General features: G+C 33.7%; 1 protein-coding gene across 3 annotated transcripts in view; it reads left to right on the top strand.

The window, feature by feature from the left end:
- The window catches only part of Mvd (mevalonate diphosphate decarboxylase), a 73,574-nt gene that overhangs the window by 27,134 nt on the left and 33,471 nt on the right, over window positions 1–12,969 (top strand). For all 3 annotated transcript variants that reach the window (XM_090383853.1, XM_090383854.1, XM_090383855.1), the window contains exons 3-6: window positions 5,797–5,864; window positions 8,350–8,396; window positions 10,385–10,513; window positions 11,891–11,945. In XM_090383853.1, coding sequence (XP_090239979.1) covers window positions 5,797–5,864; window positions 8,350–8,396; window positions 10,385–10,513; window positions 11,891–11,945 — 299 coding nt within the window. The remainder of the gene's footprint in view (window positions 1–5,796; window positions 5,865–8,349; window positions 8,397–10,384; window positions 10,514–11,890; window positions 11,946–12,969) is intronic.

Genomic DNA, 12,969 nt, shown 5'->3' with positions numbered 1-12,969 from the left:
GTTAAAATTTCCCCCTTGGAGTGCTTAATTACATTAAGTTTTTGACGGAATGTTTGTCTCAAGGACTTAATAACATCATACATCTTCTTAGTGTTGTTTTGTTTGTTATGGTAATCAATCTCTTTACATTTTCGATTGATATAATCTTGTTTGTCCTGGCTTAAACAGCATTTCATCAGTTCCTGATACTTTTCGTGTCCATGTACACCCTGGGCTTTCGCAATTCTTCTCTGCTCAATAAGTTTAAAAGTGACTTCTGTAATCCATGGCTTCCTGATCTTTGACCTCTATCTAATGTATCTATTTGCTGAATCCTTAATAATGCTTTTTGTATTTTCCCACATTTCCTCAGGCAGCATATCATCATCAACCAATTCTAATAGAGTTTGAAAACCATTGCCTGTTTCAAGTATATAATCGTTTGGAATATTTTCTACATCCAGTTGTCTAGGGAAAAACTATTCATGATCTTTATCAGCTTCAGTTTGAGAATGACGTGGAGTAGCTGATGATCATTGCCACAATCTGCTCCAGGAAGTTTCTTTGCTGTGATTATACTAGAATGCCACCTTTGCTGAATAAGGTTTCCAATCTGATTCCTTGTTTTATAATCAGGAGATTTCCATGTGTAGAGTCTTGTCAGGTGTGCTGAAAGCAGGTGTTACATATGACAAAATTCAATTAAACTTTCTCCACATTCATTTCTAGTGCCAAGACCAAACCTACCACATTCCAGACTCGAAGAAACTGTCATGCCTACCACATTCCGGACTAAGGAATGTCTTGCATTGAAATTGCCCAAGAGTATAAAAATGGCCTTTTTTGGGACCAGATCCAGCGTTTCTTGGAGATTTTCATGATAAACATCCATATCATCATCTGTGGATGTTGATGTTGGAGCATGTGCAACTAAAATTGTGAGGTTTACTGGTTGGCTCTGATTAGGAAGCAGAGTGGTTAAATTATTTTTGAATACAAAACTTAAAATTTCTTGTGGAGATTCATGGACATTAAATTTAGAAAAATTTGTATTTAATTTGCAAGATCAACAGCAGCAATATCTTTTGGACATTCCTCATTGGTGGCATCTGAAAACTGTAATTCTAAATCTGAACAATGTTTTAAAATTTCACCTTTTGGCATTTTACTTAGCTCGCTAAAATATTGTAAAAAAATTAAAATTGTTATTATAAACCTCGAGCTGTTCAAAACACTCATATATTTCATTTCTTGTAGTATCTAAAATGGCAAAAAAGAAGTTTGTTTTAAAATTATCTTTTGGTGTTGCCACACATTCATCTCCAGATTCATAATCAAATAATTTTTTATGTTTCCTTCCCATTCTTAAGTTATCTTTTGGAAAATCATGTCAATGTCTAATCAGTTAGCAATTTTTGCTGGATTTTCAAGTACACATACGAAATGCTCATCTATTCTAAAGTTTATACCCGTTTCCTGTAATTTTTTTAAATACATTAGTGATGTGTATATATATGATTGTGTATTTTGTAATAATTTGCTTACAAAATTTACATTAGATAAAAGGTCAAACCAAATAATAGTAGAGCACATGAAATTTAAAAGATCTAATTTTATTTGACTGAGACTGATGTTTTCTTTTTAAATCGAATTTATTATCACAATCTGAATATATTTCATAAAGAGCATCATCAATATGTTGTAGATTGTATATGAGATTTATAGCATAAATTTGACTTTCCCAATGCATGTCTGACAAAGATTTCAGCAAAAGATTTGGAACTTTGTTTTTAATATTGCTCACCATTTAGTACTACTGGAAAAAAAAATTAAAGTTCCTGTATAATTCCAAAAAAATCCAAATAAAAAAATTTGCTTTTTTTATTTGGTCACTTATTTTTTTTTTTTCTGTATTCATAACTAGGGCGTCATTTCCTTCCATCAGGCATCTGAGAAATATTGAAAAAAAAAAGTTTTAAATTTAAAATTCATTATTTATTAATGTAAAATACAAAAAAACGCATTCTTTGATACATTGAACTTTTAGTCTCCTTAGTCTTTGCAATCTGTTTTAGTGTTTACAGAACATTGGTCTTTATCACCTCTTAGTCTTTGCCACCCCTTAGTCATTGCTGTCCTGGTTCAGTACACCACTTGCACCACCTGGTTGGCACAGCTCTGCTGAGTAGCATCTATGATTACTTCCCTGAATGCCTCCCAATTAGAATTTGTTGCTAGTAACATCATGAGTTGGTCCCACTGAAAGGAATTTTAAAAACTGCTAAGACCATTGTAGTCACCTTTATAAGAACAAAACCCCTTCCCTTTACCATCTGACATCAGTTACATTTGACATCAGTTACATCTTTAAATAAATCTTGCATTAATACAATATATTATGATCATTGCCACTTAGTAGTTTGTTTACCTGGAGGTTCTCAATGCATGTGGAATCACTGCTGATAATCAGATCAAGAGCAATGCTTTCTCTTGTTTCCTCTCTAACATGCTGCTATAGAAAACAGTCATCTTGTAAATCTAGAAAAACATCTGATATTATGTAAGTGACCAGCCCACAAGTTTGTTCTTAGTATCATTAATACCAATTGTGTACAATAACTACAAAAGTCAGAACTACAGTAGCTATCAAAGGGTACCTGTGCTCTTCTCAGCCTGCACCAAGAATCATGCCTCCACCAATGTATACAATAGTGAAAATGACTTAAACCTACAGATTCTTCTTTCAGAATGCTAGGCCAATGTGCAATGAACTGTACACAACTGAACAGCTTCTCCTCTTAAACACCCTTGAGGTTATATGCATCTCAGAGGTATGGTTAGAGAAAGACCAAGAATCTTTCCCTCTTGCAGTCCTAGCAGGTTTCCAGTTATACTGTGCCTCCATAAGATCACAAAGGAGGCAATGCCACCATCCTCTTCAACTCTGAGCACTTCTCCTTTATCTGATATGCTGATTGTAGCACACAACGGTTTGATGTTTTACTTGTTACCTTAAAATGCCATGATTCCTTAGTGGACATTGCTTCCATCTATGTGCTACCTGTCCCAAATCTGGAGGTGATAGATGAGCTGATCAGCTGACTCACCAACTGCCTCTACACATCAGCCTACTATATCAGCTATGGGGAGTTCAATCTTCCACCCACATTTGATCACCTCAGTAAAAAAATTGAAAGCCTTCTTAAAAACTAAATATGATCCTTGTCAACCATCAACCAACAAGAGGACCCCCACTTACTTTATATGGTATTTGCTCCCTTTACAGGTTTTGTTGAGGAATGTGCTGAAGAGCAATTCCAGTCTGATCATGACGTGATCATTCGTTTCAGCATACCCGTGCCTAGCTTCAATAAGCCCAATCAAAAGGTAGTAAAAATCATCACAGGACCTAAATACCTGAAACCTTCACGCTGTTTTGAAGCTGCCTCAGCTATTCTGTGGGACTGTATTCAGTGTTGTGATCCCATCCCAGCAATAAATCTCCTGATTAAATGGATCCAAACAGTTTTCAAGTATGCTGCCCCCAAGAAAATCACCTCCCTGCATATTCTAAAGTCTGGTGACCCCATCAATTAACAGTAGTTTCTATACCAAACAACTTCTCACACTAAGTGGAAACAATCTGGTAGCATGCAAAATAGAATTGCCTTCTTACACGTCAGAGCCATCTTCAATAGGCAAAAGCTGCAACCATAAAGAAGCATCTAGAAGCAATCTTTGAGAAAGGTAAACATATGTATAATTCCCACGCACTAGCAACACCCCTAAAAATTTATCTTGACTAGTGGATGGACTACATAGCTGAATTCTCCAGCCAGCTGGAGGCCTCCAATCAGCTACAACTTCATGAGAACGTTCATTTGAAGGCCCATTAACTACAGTGAGGTTAGCCAAGCAGCAGCTAACCACTGCAATTAATGCTTTACCGCCCAACTACTACAATGGGGATAATAAGATTCCCCAATTTATGCTAAAATGTCTTAGCCAATATAATTTAAATATACTAACCCTAATCTTGCTGATACCATAACCACAATATTTAATAAAATCCTCTCCCAGCATTACTTTCCCCCTCTGTGGAATTGCTACATAGTAAAGCTCATCCAAAAATCTTAAGCAGCCAATACTGACCAATGGCCTGCTCTTCAAGTCTCCTAAAGCCTTTGGAGAAAGTCTTGCTTCCATCCTAACATGCCAAATTCTTCCACACCTCCCTCCACAGATACATTATGCAGTCTCTGGCAGATCTACCATCATCAACCTAGCTGCCACTACATCTGCCATTCTTCAAGCTTTTGAGGATAATGTTGAGATGGCCATCATCTCTACCTTGACCAGCAAGCAGCCTTTGATACCATCCACATCCCAATGCTGCTGGCCGACCGGGCTAGCCGAGTGGGTAAAGTACCTGCCCGGCAACCCAAAGGTCGCGGGTTCGATTCCCGCCTCGGGCTTGGATCAAAGTACTGCAAAAACCTTGGGAGGTGCAATATGGCCACAGAAGCCGATGCGCCAACAACTACCAAATCAAAAAAAAAAAAAAAAAAAAAATCCCAATGCTCTTCACCCTTTTGGGACAATATTTTGTAATCCATGAGGATGTGTTGTAGTTCATCAGTGCCCTTCTTTGCAACAGAGCTGTAATCCTCCAGGCTAATGATTGTTTGATCTGAAGAACTTTTACCACAGGGGTACCTTTCATTGAAAATAGGTCCAATGTCATATGTATGCCAATAATTTAAACATACTAACCCGAATCAAGACAGAAGACAAGGTGACAGATATCAACGATAACATCATTGCAGATTTCAGCAACCTAAAACTATCTCAAATGCTTCAGGTTCTTTTAGGTGGTAGATGACTTTCATCAACTGGTGAAATACCACCACTTTACTTATTGGAGGCTTGAAGTGGTGAAACCCATGTTTAGTCTCTAGAGCAAAGTTTCCAGCACCCCCCCTCCCCCCATACTTCTCCTTCAACCCATGCACGGTACTAAGTACTATAGGTTCTGATACCTTTCGTGTTTGGGGTTTTCATAAAAAAAAAAAAAAAAAGGTTCTGCATCAGTGTATCTAAATCAGTCCAGATTATCTTCTCACTTAAAAATGATCCAACACAAGACGTAACTATTACTGGAAGAGCCCATATTATATGTGCTCATGAACACAGACTTTGCCAAAGTCTTCGACCTCAAGTTAAGATTTTACAATCATATTGAAAAAACATTACTAAATATTCTGTCGGATGTACTGGTTAGCAAAGTGCCAACTCCTCCACATCTGTGAGCCCGTGCTTGCTATCTCACAAATACACAACCACATTCCTCTATAGTGAAATCTGGGTGTGAGGCACATTTTATATAATGGAATATTGGTTGGTAAAATGGGCCACCCACAAATTAAATATTCCTCCTCCACAGTGGATAACAGCAGTGGCACAAGAACTGGGGTTAAGGAGGCTACCAAAACTGGTTGAAAACAGACTTGTATTCACTGCTAAAATATCATTGGCATTATATTGGAGCATAATATATGGAACATGTTCATGGCACATCCCTCTCCCTTGCACATCTAAGATCAGTGCCAACTTTAATTGTGCATTCCACTGCACAGTTGCTAATGAGTAGCAATTAGATTTCTTCTAGACATTGTTTATAATAGCTTGTAATAAATTTATCTTTTGTTTTATGGATAATAATTTGCCATCTAAAACATTTTATTATTATTTATAGTATATGATATTTTATATTGTTCTTAGGTAATATTAGAATATTATATTTATGGTGATTTTCAGATGTGTGCTGAAACAACCATTGCTATTAGTCCTTCTTATACAGAAGATCTTATGTGGTTGAATGGAAAGTAAGTAAAGTCTTTTAGCCAAGCTAAAGAAGTAAATGTTTTAATTAGGATGAAAATTTATATTAATTTTGATATTGATAATACACATCATATCAATATTAAATTGTTTTATTATTTTATGAGTATTTATGTGTGTGAATATACATCATTATAATTTCAAGATGTTAAAACTTCAGATATTCCCACCCCTACATTAACATGTTTTTAACTTAAACAGTAGAGTTTCAGTTATCCTTGGATGCATTTACAGGACATTACAGCTCAGATTACATTTCTTAAACTGAATGATATAAATCTTTATGTCAGTGTAAAAAAATTTGTATTTGATTTTGTTATAGGAGTACTTTCTCTTTCATCTTTTATGAAATAATTGTCAGTTATCATTTATTGACATAATTACACACACACCTGATGCAAAGTTAAACATAAAATCAGTTGTTTTTTTGTTATAATATTGCTCATATTACCTAATTGAATTATTGAATTGTTCAAATATATTAGAGTGATGTTGTGCAGTGGTCTCCAAAGTTGGTTGCGCAAGATAATCCACAATAAATCAATATTAATTAATTATGAAAACTTTAGTTTTTTTAAACATAATCGAAAATAAAAATGATAAATAAATGTTTTTTTAATAATTCAATATGTGGCTTTGTTTGATCGCACAGCTTTATTTAATCATGCAGTCGGTTTCGCCCATGTCTGAAACAAAGCAGCCACATGCTTGCTTCGGGCTCAGAGTATATCTTCCATTCTTGTTTAACTTACTGAACAAATGTAGATCAAGCAAACAATCAAACAAATGATTTTATATATGTGATTTTAGATATAATGCCTTCCATGTAAATGATTTATAAATAAAAAAAATGTATTAAACTTATATATTTAATTTTTTATTCCGAGGTGCGCACTAGTCCTTTTAAGTAAAATAAGGGTGCGAGACCACTGATGTAGTGGTCTTTATGTATGCATAGAGTTCTGAAAGATTTTGATAATTATGCAACATGGTACTTGTAGATATTTTGTTTTTTTTTTAATCTGAAAGAATTCCTGAAATGAATTGAATGGTGTACTGCCTGACACTAAAATTTGCAATTTGCTATATGAAGCAGTGAATTCTATGACACAGTATCAGATTAATATATGAGATGTATTTGTTTCTGTTTCTATGAGGACTGTTCAGTAAAGAATAGTCATAATTTTTCACAAACAACCATACTGCTTCCTATCCAAGACTAGGCACCTGCAAGGTGATCTGATTGAGGTGTATAAAGCCTTGAATGGTTTGAGCATGCTCAATGCTGATGGGATTCTTCCTCTTGCTCAGAATAATCACCCGAGATAGCATAAATTCAAATTGAGGAAAGACAGCTGTAGGATAGATGTGTGGAAGTTTGGCTTTAGCCAGCGGGTGGTTGATTGCCGGAACAAACTTCTATCTGTCGTAGAAGTTGATAGCTTAAACAGATTCAAGGCAGAACTGGACAAACATTTGGAGTGGGGGTGGATGAGTGAAATGAGAAGGGTGTGTGTGTGTGTGTGTGTGTGTGTGGGTGGGTGGGTGGGTGGGTGTGGGTGTGTTTTTTGGCCGATGCTATATAAGCTTGCTTTCTTACATCATGTGCCCCATGCTAATGCTAATTTCTAGCTGAGCTTCATAATTTAAGACCAAACCAAGCTGCATCACATAACAACTGGGAAGTTGAATTGTGCATATGGTGTGACCTTGGCAGTTGGTCAAGTTTATGCCTGTTCAGTTTTGCCTACATAACAATGGATGTGGCATGCAAGGAAAAGTATACTGCTCCTGTATTTTATTTCTATCTCAAGTAGAAAGACACAATATGGCCCTAACAGCCTGTGTCGTTAAATCCGAACACAACAACATTCTATCTCAGGACATCAGCCAAAGCATATGAAATGTTAAAAGTAGCTTATGGTGAATCTATGAAAGTAGTATAAATGGCATCAATTTAATTGTATCTCGTATTGTGACAATTCCTTCATGTATTGCACCACTTCGAATAAGTAACGCTTCACCTATAGAGACTATTGTTACTTATTCTCTATAAGTAATTATATGAGATATATACTTCACAACTGGGTTGGCATGATTGCAACACTGGGGTACCTACCTACTCACCAATGATTGGCCAACTTGTTTTGAAACAGTGCCATTTAGTTGGTGGTATCCCCTGAGAATAAGTAACTAGTCTTCTCTATTGGTGAAGCGTTACTTATTCGAAGTAGTGAAATACATGGTAACTCGTTGTGAAGGAATAGTCAATATGAGATACAATTAAATTGATGTCATTTATGTTACTTTCATAGTTTTATTATGGAAATATTATGGTGATTTCACTGCTATTTTTATAGCGTAAAATAATGTAAATGCAAAGTGAGTAAAATGAGTGTATGGTGTGAAATAATAGTATATCAATTTATACTTTAAACCTAGAAAATTACAGTGGTTAATGTTTTACAGAGAACAAAACTTTGATAATCAACGTCTAAAGAACTGCCTTAGGGAAGGTAAGTAATAAATTTTAATTTCGTAAATAAACATACTACACTGCGTTGTTTTTCATAGTTTAGACTTTAAGTACTAAGTATTCACAAATAATTAAGAATGGAATAACCTTGATTCTTTACAGTACTCACTAATTTAATACTTAGCAATATATTTAACTGACCAGACAATTTGGAGTAAAATATATAAAATTAATTAACAGTTAAACATTAGAATACTGCACTATGAAGGCATTATGATTATATCCTGTTAAGGCACAAAGAACACAGTGAATTAAAGAAATAAGAGCTGTAGGGAATCCTGAGAGTTTGTGCTGGTCATGTGATGAGGGCTAGAATTTAGTTCTGTTGTCTTGTATTGTAAGATGTGTGAGAATTAATGGGAGGAAGCTCACACTTTTCTGCCAGTCTTGCTGATCACCTGGGTGGGGAGGGGGTATCCTGGGAGTCCATTCCGACTGCTTCTAATTGGCTGACTGATGAGTGCCACTGCTGCAGTTCATGATAGCTAAAGCTTTGTTTCATGTCCCAGGAGTTTTCTTGGTTAATTCATATTAATAAATTTTAATTATAGCTAATAAAATTATTTAATTTAAAATGAAATTATAATTATTAAAATAATACAATGCTAAAATTATGGAATAACATTAAAATGTTAAAATTATAATATTTAAAGCGAATAAAATTTTAATTATTAATAAATTAAGCTCTTATATTTTAAATAAATCTCTCTCTCTCTCTCTCTCTCTCTCTCTCTCTCTCTCTCTCTCTCTCTCTCTCTCTCTCTCTCACACACACACACACACACACACACACACACATGCTCAAGGATATATGTACTTGTGTCTAAACTCCATTTGGCAACATGAAAATAAAACTTTGTATAATATTTGTTATTAACTGCAAGTTGATTGTACAGGGTTTACCAGTACTCTTTTGGTGTCTTCAACTTGTTTATTAACCATACAATCGCTTTTCTCTTTGTTTTTAATGTATTTAATGGTCCCTTTGTTTTTAATGTCTTTAAAAACAAAGCCTTTTCTAATAGCCTTTTCTACCACATTTATTCACATTTATTTTTTAATAGCCTTTTCTACCACATTTATTCACATTTATTTTTTAATAGCCTTTTCTACCACATTTATTCACAATACTATCACATGGGATATCCAGCTATTTTTAAGCATGAAATAGATCAAAAATGCTTAAAAATCATTAAAAAAATATATACATATGCAGATGTTAAACATTGAAGGCACTTGGCTGCATTATATTTCTTTGTGTTCTTTTTGTATATGATATTATTATGTTTCTTTATATGTTGAACTGGAATCAGAATTGAGCCATTAATATTTCATAACGGTTCAACTGCTATAAGTATATTTTTAAAAATACTTAATTCTTTTTGTGTTTAATAACATTACAGTTGATTTTTTAAATGAGTTTTATGTATGTAAAGTTTATTCTTATTTTACCTGTATTAGTGATATATTTGTAGTTTAATGAAATATAATAATAATAACTGCAAGTCCAACTGCCTACTGTGTCACACTGCCACAACAATGGTGGCAATTTGTTAGTGATATAGGTTGAGGACTGCCTATAAATCTTTTGATTGGAAAAAATTGTATTATTATATGTACAGGCAGGGCAGCAAGTGTGACTGTTCGGGTGTTACAGCAAAAATTGCAATTGTAATAAAACAGCAAAAACTTAAATAAACACTCATTTAATGTTTATTTCATCACAGAGAAAATTTTAACTGTGTTATTTCATTATATTGCTTGTTTTTTATGTTTATTATTTCTGAGAGCCTCAGATGAAAATTTGAATTTGGTGAGCCCTGCTATGAAAGAAACAATGTAACTTGATAACAGCAGCAATATTAATCAAAGCCTGTGCATGTTATTCTTAAAGAACATTACTTTGAAATAGCATTAAGTGAAACCTTGTGTGTGTATATATTAAATTCAAGCTTTGCACTTTTACAGTTAAAGAGAAGGCTAGAAAACAGAATGGAGAGAGAACAGACTTGGACTGGCATATTCATATTTGTTCTCATAACAATTTTCCTACTGCTGCTGGCCTTGCATCTTCAGCTGCTGGTTATGCATGTTTAGGTGAGTAATGTTCTTAATGTTTTTGTTTGTGCATGCTGTGTTATATATTACTTGCTTTCAGGCCAGTAGTACTTTTATTAATGTATTTCTTTGATGTATTGATGTAATTTTTATTAATGTATTTCTTTATTCATATACCAAACACAGTGAGTATTTCTTTCAAGTTAAAATGATTTCATATTTTATGCCAATGGCATTCTTCCTCGTGCTGAGACTGCAAGTATGAGGGGGCATAAATTTAAATTGAGGGAGGATGGTTGCAGGATAGATGTGCAGAGATTTGCTTTCAGCCAGCAGGTGGTTGATTGTTGAAACAAACTTCCATCTATTGTTGCGAAAGTGGGCAGTTTGAATAAATTCAAAGAAGTAAACAAATCAATGGAGGGGATGAATAAATAGATATGTTGGAGGTTTTATTTTTTAAAATTTTTTTGGCTGATGCTATATAAGCTCTTCCTTTCTTGCATCATGTGCCACTACTAATAATAAAATTAAATGAAAAAATATATCTGGACTTTGTTTATTACAATGTGGTTTGTCATGTTTTGTGGGATATGTTTACATATCTGTTATTTTTTTATAAAGAAAAATATCTTAATTTCAATGTTTGTTTTTTGTAAGTAGCATTAATGAATGGGGTGGCACACCATCGTTGTTACAAGTTGTTGAGTAGTTTTCTGTATATTGTGGTTGTTTCTTTTTAAAAGAAAGTTAGGTTAGTTTAAATATGCAGGTGTGCTTTTTTTTAAAAAGAATTTGTTTGTGAAAGGAGATTAAGTTACTTTTAATATGCTGACTGATGTGACTGCAGCGGTAGTTGATTCTCTTAAGTTGGAATGGTGTGCTATAGTCAACCTCAATCAAGTTATGAAACAAATATTTTGCATTATCCAATACAATGTAATTGAACAGAATGAAAACAATAACACAATATTAATAAATAACCAAAGAAAAGAACTTTAAAAACACTTGATTGCATTTCACGACAACACTTATAATTTACCTACTGCAGTGTATGATATACATTAGTTATTTATCATTAATTTGGAAGAAAAGTCTCTGTGACTACTATTGAAACATTGCCAAAATGTGGTTCTGGAGGGTGTGAGGATAAATAAGTACATGTGCTTTGAGTGACTATGGTTCAAATCTGTGTGATTAATAATGGTGCTGTTTCTTGTATTCTCTCTACCTTGTGAACCCTTGACCGTGTGGTCCCATGGTTTGTTTGCAGCTATTGAACAGAGCTCAATAGCTGCAAACAAACTGTTCATTAATATATTTGTGAGTGGGCTGTCCTTATACCATTTTATCTATTTAATTATTTTACAATTATTAATTGTATTACTAATTTATTGATTTTTTGTTGACCCATAGTATATGCACTTGGAAAGCTATATGAGTTAGAAGGAGACCTTTCAGTCATAGCAAGGTAAATATTTTATTTTTGTAGATATTAATGCTTTTATTGCCAACATAAAAATATGAGTTTTTAATATTAAGTCAGTATAGTTTCTTAAATATAATTTACTTAATAAATTTAATCTAGTCAGATAATCTACTTAATAACAAATTTTCACACACATCCATCATCTTTGGTTCTGTCCAAGGCAGAAATTCTTAATTTCTGGAAATCATAATTTGCTTTCATTATCAACTAAAAAGAAGTAAAAGTATAAGCAGAAGTTCAGAACCGAGTCACATTTATTTCTTTCAAAAGCACACTATTTTCAATACAGTTGTGATGCTTAAATTAAAAATTAATGTAACTTATGTGAGAGTTATGTGGAGAAATAAAAAAAATATTTTTTATTTCTCCACTATAAGAGAGATAGCAAATCATCCATGTTCTCTAACATTTTTATTGTTGAGGTGATTTCATTTGGAAAATTAGCAGATCTGTGATAATTTTATTGCACCTGTATATGGTATAACAAATTTGCAAGTGGTTACATCACCATTAGCACAATGAATACTGAATTACTCTTCATTCTAAACAAGGGCTTTTTGATTTTCATTCATTTTTATTTAAATTTTTGAAAATCATATTATTATATATACATTAGTTATTTGTTATTAGTTTGGAAGAAAAGTCTCTGGGACTTCTATTGAAACATTGCCAAAATGTGATTCTGAAGGGTACATAAGTACATGTGCTTTGAGTGACTGTGGTTCAGATTTGCATGATTAATAACGGTGTTGTTTCTTGTATTCTCTCTATCTTGTGAACTCTTGACCATGTGGTCCCATGGTTTGTTTTTCACTTCAAGAAACAGCAACTAGATAATTACAGTAAATAAATATTGTTTTGTGAGTTGGAAGTTTTGGGGGAAAAAAAAAAATTCTTTAGGGAAGGCAGGATTCTTTCCCATGCTCCCCCCCCAAATTGCTAACTCATACTTAGTTTCTAATTAGTGTCATTGTAAATCACTTTTTTAACACAAATAACTATTTTA

This window comes from Mastigoproctus giganteus, chromosome 10 (assembly GCF_048544385.1).
Source record: "Mastigoproctus giganteus isolate SK-2022 chromosome 10, ASM4854438v1, whole genome shotgun sequence".
NCBI classification, from domain to species: domain Eukaryota; kingdom Metazoa; phylum Arthropoda; class Arachnida; order Uropygi; family Thelyphonidae; genus Mastigoproctus; species Mastigoproctus giganteus.
The sequence above is the reverse complement of the archived record's forward strand: the minus strand, read 5'-3'. Positions and strand labels throughout refer to the sequence as shown.